The sequence below is a fragment of the Eumetopias jubatus genome, unplaced genomic scaffold, assembly GCF_037043125.1.
Source record: "Eumetopias jubatus isolate StellerSeaLion01/CBP00866 unplaced genomic scaffold, mEumJub1_p1.0 scaffold_3, whole genome shotgun sequence".
Lineage (NCBI taxonomy): Eukaryota > Metazoa > Chordata > Mammalia > Carnivora > Otariidae > Eumetopias > Eumetopias jubatus.
This window is the reverse complement of record NW_028274809.1, coordinates 117,826,224-117,839,194: the sequence shown is the minus strand read 5'-3', so window position 1 is coordinate 117,839,194 and position 12,971 is coordinate 117,826,224. Positions and strand designations below refer to the sequence as shown.

The window sequence follows — 12,971 nt, the reverse complement described above, 5'->3', positions numbered from 1 at the left end:
GTCAGGCTCTCTGCTTCTCCCTCTTGCTCTGCTCCTCCCCCAATTCTCGTGCACACATGCTTGCTCGTGCTCTCTCTCAAATAAATAGAAATCTAAAAAAAAAAAAAAGAAAGAAAAAACAACAAAGCCAGGCTCAAAATGCATCATATATATTAACTTACTATTTCTGCTTAGAGTTTATATGTCTTAGTGACAACAACAGTAATTTCAGAGTAGATTTATATGAGAGGTTGAGATAAGGTTGTGTGTCCATTACGATCACAAAATAATACCTAAGCATATTAAACAGGTACTGTGAACCAGACAGTCTCCTGGGAACTTTTATAGAGACTGATTATTTGGGGGAATTTAGTTTAAAATACATTTTCTCTAAAGTACTTGTCATTTTTTAAAAAGATAATATCAAAATACCAAGCTAATACTATTTTTAAGCTTTTAAAAAATGCTTGCAGTTCATGATAGTCTAAGAAATTTATGAAGCGATCGTTCTCAACGTTAAATTAACTCGAAGCCTTGACTTAACTAGAAAGTCAGGGAAGTTATTTCCAAGGAATTATGTAACAGCACAGTGGATGCGTAGCAACAACGCCTATGAGCGGACTGTCATATTTCTAGAGCACCATAAACAGAGATGCTGCAATTATTTGAAATACAGGCTATAAAGTAAACAGCATGTAAACATTAAATTATCCCCAATATAAATGTCTACTTTGATGTTTTTATTCCATTCAGTAAAACGAGGTGGTTAAAATGCCTTGACACTTTCCCCATTAAGTTCAATAAATAACTACCAAAAGCAAAAGAGAAAAGGCTGAACAGATCGACAGCCTCCTGGCCAGGGTAGCACTGCTGAGCATGCGCTGAAATTGTGTCTCTATAAACTTGTGTCCACTCCCCTATGGCCAGCGACGACTTCTGGTCCCTTCTCTTTTTATCACTTTTTATACTGAAGAACTACTACTAGACACAAGATTTTTATAAACAAGTCAAACAGTACACCTTCCTTCCTATCCCTGGTCTCTTCACTTCCTGTTCCCTCCACACAGGCAAACACTGTTCCCAGGTTTTGGGAAAACCTCCCAGAAATATCCTAATATCCTGTGTGTGTGTGAGAGTGTGTGTGTGTGTGTGTGTGTGTGTGTACACACTGTTTTGCACATCCTTTTTCAGTTTTCCCCACTCAGTGCATCTTGGAGAGTGCTCCCTATCAGCATACACAGAGCATGCCATTGTATGGCTACAGCTGAATTCATTCTACTGGAGTCTGGTCATTGCTGCATCCCAAGTGCAGGACGGAGGGGGCAACCACGGATGTCTGCTGAAGTAGGTTGGCATTGATCACGTGGTCTAATCATGTGTCTAATGAAAACAGTATCGAACCTTTTGGGTCTTCCCCTTATTACTTTTGAATATAAAGGAGGCAATTTCCCTAGGCAAATGGTTTCCCACAGCAGACTAGTATACTACCGTTGGGAATAAGATAAACGGTAGGAATGGATTTTTGGTGAGATAAAACAAAGAGTACTTAAAGAAGAGAGTCAGCTAGACATGCTGACTCTGGTTAGGTTTACCTCATTTTTGACCAAACTTCACAGGCTCCTGTGAACTACTTCCTCAGTTGGGCCCCCGCCCTGGGCCTTGTCCTCAAGAGCCCAGTTGTCCAAGAATCCCGTACAGTCGGTTAAGTCAGAATCCCCCACCCTCCTACCTGCTCACCCTCGATCCCTGATCAAATTGCCTCCTGCCCCTCTATCCTCTGACCCACTTGGCCTGCCTTCAGCAAGAATCCTGTTAGGTCTGCTTTAGCCAGAATCCCCACCCCCCGCCCCCCGCCCCCCAGTTTCCTCTTAGGAATTTTCCATCCACTGCCCCCCACCCTGCTCCTTGGCTAAAATCCCCACTTGTCCATGTTGTATTTGGAACTGAGCCCAGTTCTATACTGAGGCCTCTCTTCCCCCATGGCAACAGTCCCTGAGTGAAATCCGTTCTCACTGCTTTCACCTCTGTTCTACTCTGGTTCTCTGACGCTTTCCAGGTTACACACACTACAGCTCTCCCTCTCATCACTTCGGTGGAAGGACTGTATGCTGTGTTTGGTGAGGGACGATACGTGGGGGGAGACCGGGGCCGGAGTGGGGGCGTTAGTCACTGGCCGGGGCGTCAGAATTAGATATGTGTGTTATTTTTATGGAGTGGGGTCTGCCATTGATATCAACGGTAGAGAGGCATTTAGGCTTTATAATAATCCTAGAGTCTTTGTTTTTGAAATTATGACCTGGTACCTTAAAACCTTAAAAGAAATACTTACCACTTCGCTGAATCCCCGAAGAAGCCTTTTTATTAATAAGCTTCAAGGTGTGAACATATACACATGGATAAAATAACAACCCAATTTTTTTTAAAGCATTGCCATAGGATTCCTAGTGATTTCCCAAAATCCTACAACAAGCGAACAATCCCCGATATCTAATGCCTCCCTCCGCCACTCTTTTCCCAAAGCCTACCAGGGCACTCGGTTCTTAAAAGATTCTTTGCTTGACCAAACTTTAGCCAGGCTCCTTAACCTTCTTCCAGACCCACCCGTGCACTTCCTTATAAAACCCAGCTTTAGCAAGCGCTCTGCTGCGTCAGCTCAGCCAGAACTCCCCACCCTCAGCATCTGCTTGGGTTCCTCATACTCCTCTGAAAGTCTCCTGGAGCCTTGCTGTCCAATCACCCTGGCTTGTCTTCAGCAAAGAAATGTTAGGTTGGCTTCAGCCAGGGCCCCTCCTAGCCCTGATGCGTCCCCTCAGTAATTTTCCGCCCACCGACCCATGCTTCCTGGCTATAAATTCCCATGAGCCCATGCTGTACTGGGAGGGAGCCCAGGGGTTTCCCCCACTATAAAATCTCATTGTGGGGGGTCCCCCTCCCTACCTAGTGAATAAAGCCTGCCTTGCCATCCTTATTAACAAGTGCCACTGGATATTTTTTTCTTTAACAATACATACCAGGCTGGTGAGTAACACATACACGTTTGCTGGCTAAACAAATGGGTGAACAAATAGCACTGAAGGCAGTATTTCCTGAAGTTGGTGTTGTTTTATTATTGGTATCATTATTACTTTATCCCAGGGAACAAAAAAGCTAATAAAGGTCACAGCAGTGTCCCGATCGGTAAGGCCGGTTAACTCTCTGGGGCGGTGGAGGTGGGAAGGGGGCAGGAGATTGTGGGGGGGGGGGTCGCTGTGGCGTGAGGGTAGAAGCTGTGAGCGGCCTTCCTTCTCTTGGTTCCAAGGCAAGAGAGGGCTGCATCCAGCTGGGCCATTTCCACCCAAGCTGGCCGCAGCAGTAGCTCTGACACTCTGCCCAATATTTTTAAGCCACATTTGGTGGCTTTCCAATGGCGAAATGACTCAAAGTAAACAGTCCTCAAATCCCCTTCTCTCTTTTCTCCCTCTGCAAATTCAGCACTTAGCAAAAACACAAGCGGATCCCACCTACATGTTCTAGGAGCCGTTCCCCAGACCACAGGGGACATCCTCACAGACCGTCAATTGTCCAGGAAACACATTTGGGGGCCTTGGGTCTAAAGCACTATTTATTTGTACAGCCAATAAGTTATTAACTTTGGTTCTTTGAACTTTAAAAGCTCAAATTTGGACAGAGAAGAAGTTATTTGTGGAGAAAATCGAGCGCACGCAAATGGAAATGACAAATTAGATTTATGTAGCTGGTGTTTAGAAATCAGCTTTTTAATTTCCTTTAATAAAACAACACCAAAGACATAATCCCCCCCCACCAACTTCCAGTTTATGAAAATCTGTAATTGAGTTTTTTAAAGAAAAATTACAAGCTAGAGCTTGCTAATATCTGCCAAACATCACTGGGCTCGATTAGGTATAATTAAACATAAATAAAGTGAGCAGCACTGTAATTAAATGGCATAAATGAATCTTTTTCATGCTTGCAAATTATATTAATTTTGTGTGTGCATGTGTGACTTTCTTTATAGGGATGAAAACAGCTTTCCAAAAAGTAGACATCTTTAAAAATGGGAAGCCAGACATGCATCCTTGTGGAGGAAAGTGTGTTGTTGTTTACAAGAATTAATTTCTTCACATTAACTAAAGTCATCCCAATAATTGGTTAGAAAAGCTTACTTTGAAAACCATGCCAGAGACTTGAAGACTGTTTCAAGTGGTTCATGCAAAAACTAGTTTCCTGGTTTACTGCTGAGAGGTGATCATGTTAAAAGCACATTGTTGGCATTAATACTCGGTGAGGAGGAGGGGCTGTGGCTGGGGCAGATTCTAGACGGTAAGAATTAAAAGGCTAATGTGGTCACTTCGGGAAAACAAAAGTCATCCTCTCCCATGTATCACAATGCTGTTTATTTTCGTGAGCCGAAGGGCCGTCTGTGTGACACTCCTGTGCACAACTGTGGCTCCAAATGCCCAGCACGTACCACTCGCGGAGCTATGTAAACAACACTTCGTATTTTTTGCCCCAGGAAAAAGACATGATCAATTATCTTTCTCATAAACTTTCAAAACCTAAAGCCTGTAGTGGAAGAGAAAGAGACTAGCTATGGCTCAGTGGGAGAAAGTCCTCAAAACAGAGCCCAGGTGGCTCAGTGGTCTGTCCTATATTTTCCCAAGGATACGGGAAGACTACCTATGACCCTGAATGACCAAAGAGAACCTGACTGAGGAGAGAGGATGCTTGGGGCTTTCAGGGAAACGACTGGAAACCAAAATCACCAATGCCATGAGACAGCTCAAATGGCACAGGAGGGGACCCAGAGGATGCCACCCGGTGTGAGAGGAGCCACAGCAATGGCTCCCACGTGGCTGGGCCAAACAGGAGTGGTGGAGGAACAGAAGCAGATGGATGTTTGGAAACCAGGGGCCAGGCTCAGGGTGGCTCAGCCAAGGAAGGAGAGGAAGAAAGATGACCGGGAAGGCTGCTCCTGGAATGCACAAGCATCAGGTCAACAGGATTTAGATATCTCTTTGTGTTAGAAGTTGGTCCTGCCAGAATTTCTGGAGGGAAGTTCATCCTTCTAGAGCTGCACCGTCCAATGCAACAGCCACAACTTCATGCGGCAAAACTTAAATTTAATTCATTAAAATGTAAAATCTAGTGCTTTAGTGACACAAGCCACCTTTCAAGTATTCAGTAACACATTTCCAGTGGCTAGTAACTCCCATCTTGGCCAGCACAGATATAGACCATTCCATCATCACAGAAAGTTCTACTGGACAGCACTGTACACGAGCACTATGCAAAATGAGAAAAAAAATCACTACCTCCATGCGGCCCCACCACCTTCTCCCAGCACTCACTAAGGGTGACAATGGACAGATCACCTAACTGTCTCTGTGTCTGTTTCCCCATCTATAAAACAGGAGGAGTTATACCCCCTACTTAAGACATAGGTTAAAAGAACTCCACTATTTAATATACAAATGTCACATAGAACCTGGCTCATTACAACAAACCTTAGCTAATATCTATTTTGGTTGCATGATATACATTACAAAATAACACCTGAAGACATATTTGAGAGGTAGTGCATCTTTGTTAGGAGACATCTTTCAGACACACATAACCCAAAGTATCTAGGGTGAAAGGTTAAAATAAGTAATCATTTAAAAAGTAGCCACTGATGGTAAGGGTCTCAATCTAAACAAGCAACAATGGTTATTATGGAGCCTGGAGCTTCTGTGCAGACTTCTTACTATCTAACAATTGAAAGGAAGTGAAAAGAGGTCAGAGGAACCACTGACCACACAGGACAGGTGTGCCAAAGTGTGCACTGTGTCCAGGAATGCTCTTCCGGGAACCTCCCCCAAACCCGACTACGTGTTTGAAAAGGCAGAGACCTAACAATGGGAAAGTAAGCCCAGACACCTTTAGAAAAAAACAGAATTGAATGCCTTCCAAAGAAAATAATCATTAGGAGTAATAAAACCACAGATGGAAATTTTAACTCTACCTGCTTACCCAAAGCATTTCCAGGCTTTCGTTTTAAGACACAGATAACACGTTTGTAAAGCAAAGAAACTCATGACCCAGCATTTGTTATTTTGAGTTGAGAGACATATTAGAAAATGGACATAAGTCTTAAGTTATGTTTACTACATCAAAACAAGTAACCTAATAATGTTAGGATAGAGGTTATTTGAAAGCTCTCACGTCTGGTGAAAATGCACTTTTTTTTTCACCCTGAATATAAAGAAAACTTTAGTTGTGGTTACCAATAATTTGATTCAGCTTTTCTACTTTTTAATAAGTCATTTTAAATATTTACTCTTTATTGTACATTCAAAATTTCAAGCACCACAGGTAACCGAAATTTTAAGCCTCAATTATAAAGGTAAGGACTACTGCATTCAGTCATTTCATTACAAATTAACAGGCATCCCCCCTCCAAATTTTAGGTTTAGTATAACAAGTAAAAAGCAATTCAATTATTTATAAATATCCATGTTTTTTAAAAAAGCTTAGTCTTAGCCAAAAAGTAAACTTTCCCTTGATTTGTAAAATGTGGATGTCATAATTAACTAGTTGAATAAATTTGATAATTTAAGTGATTTATCTGATTTTAATATACTCAGAACTCAGGTATTTTTTGTTGGGTTTGTTTTGTTTTATTTATTTTTTTTGTCCTCTGAAAGATATATGTTCTTGCTAAAGACTTAATCAAGGCAGCCTGGAAAGAAGAAACTGTAAAATCATGAATGGACAGTTTAGAAATTTTTAGCCCCAAAGCTATCATTTATTAAAAACTCAAGCTCTTTTGCCTTGATTAGTTAACTAGGAAACAAATATATATATATTCCATTGATATGTTTGATTCCTTTGCTCTCTTTAGGGTATGAGCAAGGCTAAGTTACTACTGTTATTTACTAGGAGCGAAAACCAAGATAAAAGACTTGGCAAAATATTTAATTTATAACATATATACATACACACAGAAATTCATTACCTTTTATGTGACAAGATTAAAAGTGGCATTTCTTTTGCTCTAAACACTCTCTGAGGTTGATTGATTTGTTCATTCCTTTAGCAAAGATGTATTCTGTGGCTGTACCATGTCCACCTCAAGGTGGACACCTCGGGGTATCAGGGTATGCAGGAACATGGTATTTATATTTGTAACATTTGTGCATCCGAGTGGGTCTTACCCTAATTTTTCAGTGACATCATTACCTTTACTTTTATTCTCCCTCACTCAATTTGGCCTGATCTTCTTTTTAATGAAGAAAATGATAATAAATATTGAAACAGAAATATTAACATATAAAATAAGTAATAGAGGCAGAATTATTGAGATTGCTTCCCCTTGGTTGCTTCCAGTGTCATAGGGGTAAACACCTGTTTCAGAAGTTGGGGAAAATTACTACCTAGAGAAAAATAATAATTCTGGAAATCCATGCAAAATTATGAAATAGAAAAACTATTATTAGATAATCTTAGCTGGTAGGTTTTTAAAATAAAAAAAATATTTAGCGGTGACAGAACCTTCATCCTATTTTTTAAATAAAAAAGTTAGATTTTTTAAATAAAAGTGTTTAATAAAACAAGCTTAGATGAGCATACTAACTTAAAAAAAAAAGACACTAGAGCTCATAGGAACTTCATCTTCTGGTCTGATTCTCCAGAAATTATTCTTGAAGTTATAGTCTCTAGACTCAAAGGATGGAGGAGAAGGAGGAACTTCTTGAAAATGATTTACTCATCTCTCAGAATCTGTGACATTTCATTCAGATTTTCACCGAGATTTGGGAAAAGAAGAACTTTTAAGAGTGGGGTAGCAACTTCATCGTCTATTTTCCTCTTGGGCACTGTCGTATTTTTCACTACTCTGTTCACTGATCCTAGATTTACAAGTCCGCTCTAAAGAATCCTTTTACACCCAACACCACGAAACCTACGTCTGAAAATGCACCTTACTACAATCAACAGGGACTGAAAACCACCGGTTGAGACGCTACAGTTAACTCAACATTCAACGTAACCCAGGGTTCGAAGGTCTGCCAGTTTCAATCCAAATGTAAAGCTCAGGATGCTAAATGGCCCCACTTACTGAACACAACCAGCAGAGAAAAGCCATCCACCAGGAATTACTTGCAGAATGCAGAATGCTTTGTTTCCTGCTGTTTGTAGATCATTGATCAAAAATCTATGAATGACAAGACTTAACTTTAAATAATGGCCATCTCTAGGAGAAAAGGACTTCTCTTTTAAAAGTCACTTTAAGTCAAAAGAAAAATCTTTTGTTCCTTTTCTAACAGGCAGTCTTTGATGCTTTATTTAGAACAAAATGATATACCCATTATCCACAACGAGAGTAACATCTTCAAAAGGTCAGAGAATAAAGCAAATGGATGCATAGCTCTGAACACGTTCACAAAAATGAAAGGTCTGAGAATATCCAAGACTCTGAAATATGCCCTCCTGAATCACACTACTTCTTAACAAATAGTGGGTAGGATGAATATATTTAAAATGCTCCCAGGAATACCATACGTCCTACATGGAGACTAATAATAGTGCTTGCATTGTCAAAAGAATGTGCAGAACCCTGGTTTGGAAAGGAACTGCCACCATGGAGCGTGCTTACTTGGAGGGACTACTTCTTGACTAGCCACGGTAATATTCATTTTAAGAGAAGGAAGGCCCAGTAGAAGAAGGAAGCATTAGCATTTTCTCTTATCACTCCTTTATTTTTAAATCTTTAGTAGAGCATTGATTCTTTTTAATTCATCCAAATACACCTTAATAATTCAATTCTTTCAATGAAATACAACAAACACGAATTACACAAAATGACATTTATTAAATTCTAATTATTAGAACCTACTCCTTTTAGCTCAGTGAGACATATGAGCCAAGAATTCTGTCATGGTGTCCAAATCTCCACTAGCAATGAGCTAAAAGAACTTAGCTAAAAAGAATGTATTTTAAAAACACAAATCTAGGGCACCTGGGTGGCTCAGTCGGTTAAGTATCTGCCTTTCGCTCAGGTCAGGATCCCGGGGTCCTGGGATCGAGTCCCGCATAGGGCTCCCTGCTCAGTGGGGAGCCTGCTTCTCCCTCTCCCTCTGCCCCTCTTCCCCACTTGTGTGCGCACTCTCTCTCAAATAAATAAATAAAATCTTAAAACAAGCAAACAAACAAACCAGAGATCTACAACTTCACCAGGCATCAGATATCTACCTTAGACAACTCCATGCCTGGCCCACATTGCTTGCAGAGAACACAATTTCCAGACCGATCCCTGAATTCTTGTTGTCGACAGTCTCCTGTTTCACAAATCACTTTACATGCCTGAAAAAAGAGTTTTGCAAAACGTTATTTTTAAAGTAAGTTAATTACATTTTTTTTTTTGCAAGAAAGGAACATCATCATCAGTATTCACTCAATCACTGAATGTAAATGTTAATTCAGAGTGAGACCAATTTAATGTTCATTTTAGGAAGAAAAATGACTTTCTGAATAAGTCAGTCGAGCAAATAAATCAATAAGCCTGATTCTCCTCTGCATTCCCTGAATGAGGTCTCCTTTTTTTTTTGAATTCATGGCTATCTTGCTCTGATACTTTTCTGAGTGCCCAAGGTAGAAAATTACTTAGGATCTGATCTCTTTTCTAGTAAGAAGCACTGGGTGAGCAAGCTATTACTCTGTAGAGTGGCTATTACACCAGAGGCACAGGAAACTGTTTTTAATGGTTGTAATGATGAGTATTCAATGTATTATTCAATACAAACTACCTCCACCTTGAAGCAGGAGTGTCTGTAATCAAGTCCTGCAAACAAACTAAATAAAATCAAAGTCTGAACATCTCCAGCAGGCATGGGGAAGAATTCAGGGTGGGGTTCAGGACTAGAAAAAGATCTGGGGCTAAAGGCCTAATAATCTCTTCCTGCCTCTCTTAACTCCCCTTGACTACCCCTCTTAAGAGAGGTAGGTAGGACATTCCATTCAGCCAGGAAGAGACTGTAATCTCTTTGAGAAAGAAATTCCACTACCTCCCTCCTAGACCATTCATTTGAATGTGTCACAGCCTCAGTTGAAAGAAAGGACATTTTCTCTCCTCTACCTGAATCTCAGACTCCAATGTGACCCCATCTCCTCTTACCCTGTCTTTCAAGAAGACTTCAGGTACTGTCTCTAGGATAAATAATTCATTTTACATTTGCAGATGACGATCCTATCTCCAGATTAAATAAATTTCAATTCTTTTGAACACCTTCCTAGATCTTTTTGTGTCAAGCTTTCAAACATTAAAATTCTCCATCTGTCTTTAATGCTTTTTGGAACCAAAAAGGATATAAATAACCATATAAGAAGAATAGCTCTTTTAAAAATCGATTCTAATTTCTTCACAAACCATGTAAGTCATGGGCTCCAAAGAGAAGCTGGTCTCGTTAGGGCCTAGGGTGTATCATAGAGACATATGCCTATACGCCCAAGGGAGCACCATTGTCGTGTGGCTCTGAGTAACGCTGTGATTTTATTACTTATCAAATGTAAATAAAATAATTTCAACAATTGCTACAAATGTCAAGACTCAGCAGCAATCTTTGCTTTTTAATGAAATGCAACATTGATAAAATGCAATTTGAAAGAAAAATTTAAAAGATGGGATTAGAAATAGAAGATAGTTTCAGCGCTACTTAGATGACTCCTTCCACCATGTTCTTATGAAAGTGCAGACTTGACTTACCAAATAGGCCAGTAAAACTACAATGGTGCAAAATGCTTTCTCTTGTTCCAGGAGCACTTTTAAAGCCATGGCTCTTATTACGTGTATTTATTGTTGTAGAGTTTTCTAAAAGACAAGAAGATCAAGTTAGCCAGGATGACATCGGTCACTGTATTCTGTATTTACTCTAGAATGTTTACCATTAATGTTTATACTGTCATACTATTTATGCTTTAAAGGAAATCGCTTTGTAAAAGATACATGGACAAATAATAGGTAAGCCTTTCATAGTTTAGGTGAGGAGACTGGAAGCTCTGTCTCCCTACACATTATATGCAAAACTCCCACTGGCTCTGAATTCCTAGGCTATACATAACTTTATTTTCTTCTTTTTTTTTTTCTAAAGATCTTACTTTTTAAAGTAATCTCTACACCCAACGTGGGGTTCAAACTCACAACCCGGAGATCAAGAGTGGCATGCTCTCCCGACTGAACCAGCCAGGCGCCCCTACACATGCCTTTATTTTCTACCCAAGTCTCCAGAATGTCGGACCACTCCATCCAGTAGAGAGTTATAGTCAAACAGTGACTATATAAACCTTCCATATAGGTGGGTTTAGTCAGTGCCAAGAGGTCAATAATGGTAACAAAATAGCAATGAACATGAGCTACGTACTATGTTCCAGGCACTATCTCCAGCGTATTGACTCATTTACCTTCACAAGTACTCTAGAAGATAGATACTATCATTATCTCCATTTTAGAGATGGGGAAACAGGCTCAGAGAGGGCTGAGTCCCTTACTCAAGATCACACTAGTAAAAGACAGGGAAGGATGCACACCCAGGTGGGTTGGCTCCAGTTACCCCGAGTCGCATATACCCTGCAACACAATCTGCTCTGTTTTATAAAGACCTTACACTTGGGTCTTGGGGCTACAGCCCCACTAAGAAGCAGATATGGCTAATGTTTGGCATTCATGAGTTCTTCCTCCAACCAGTACAGTGAAAATAATCTATGAGCAGAAAAATGAGCATTTATTTTAAAACATCTAAAAATCATTCACAAATGATGAAATTGGAGGCACTCACTTTTCCATAAAAGGTAAGCCAAACCTCCTTATCTTTACAAGAATGACCTAAAATGTAGAAACAAACATGGTTGCCTTTTTTTTTTTTCAGATCCACACAATGTCCTGAGAAGAGATTAATTTTAAAAAGAGAAAAAAAGAGAAAGAAAAAAAAGGGGTCGGGGGGGAGACTCAGCTGGTGGCTCCATCTATTAGGTAGAGAAACAAGGGATCAGTTTCTCTTCAAAGTTGAATCTTCCAAAACTAACAGAGACCCAGACCGGACAATGTGACTACTTAGAAAGAAACCAGAGCAGAGAACCAGAACTGTGGGCCAAAGACCTTAAGAAAAACAATAGCAATTAACAACAAAGGAAGCAGGGCAGGCGGGGGTGAGCCTGAACACAGCCTGGAGACAGACAACCCGGAAGGTTATTCCAGGTGCCTGAGTAGCTCCAATTAGCAGCGCAAGGAAAAATCATTTTTATGTTTGTTGAATGCATGACCCATTTTGACTGAATTCAAAGGGTTTTTTGTTGTTGTTGTTTTTTGTTTTACTTTTCCAGCTTCTTGGTCATAGCTTCTTTTTCCTCCTTGCCTATCTCAAAATGACCCAGCCATTACCCAACCATGCAGCTTCCTGCTTGTGCAGACACAGGATTGGGATGAGTAGATAAAATCACATTTCCTGAAAGGTATGCTTGGGGTTATCTCTTTATCGACATGGTCTTAATTTTTAAAAATGTGCTGATTTTTAAAATAAAACATAAAATCTGTTGGATTAAGCTAATAGGGAAAAGAGGGTATAAATACCAGAGCATTTATAAGAATATATAAGATATATATATATTTCTTATATATAAGAAAAAGAGATTGATAGAGCAGGGCATACCACTATCAAGCAACTAGTTCGGACAGACCACTACACTGGGATTCTGTACTAATTACTGCAGAAGGCGCACAAATACTGTAGCATCTTCTTGTAGAGGCAATCACTACCATGCACATCAAGTTAGAAGTCGTGGCAATATGATTTTGACTTCAGAAGATACACCTGTTTTATGTACAAAAATAAATAATTCAGAGTACTATCAGTGGTTAGGTTCATATTGGGGCATCCTGGGTAACTTTTTTCCCCTCTTTTTCCTAAAAGTTCTTTCTAATGTATTTCATTTATAATGAAAAAAAAAATACATGTGTAATGTTC

The 12,971-nt window shown here is 39.9% G+C and overlaps 1 protein-coding gene across 1 annotated transcript in view; it reads right to left on the bottom strand.

The window, feature by feature from the left end:
* TNFRSF19 (TNF receptor superfamily member 19) overlaps nt 1-10,786 on the bottom strand; it is a 64,199-nt gene extending 53,413 nt beyond the window's left edge. The window contains exons 1-2 of the mRNA XM_028107576.1: nt 10,718-10,786; nt 9,208-9,318 (exon numbers count right to left, since the gene is read on the bottom strand). Of these exons, the coding sequence (XP_027963377.1) occupies nt 9,208-9,318; nt 10,718-10,786 (180 nt within the window). The remainder of the gene's footprint in view (nt 1-9,207; nt 9,319-10,717) is intronic.
* Between the last annotated feature and the right edge of the window lie 2,185 nt (nt 10,787-12,971).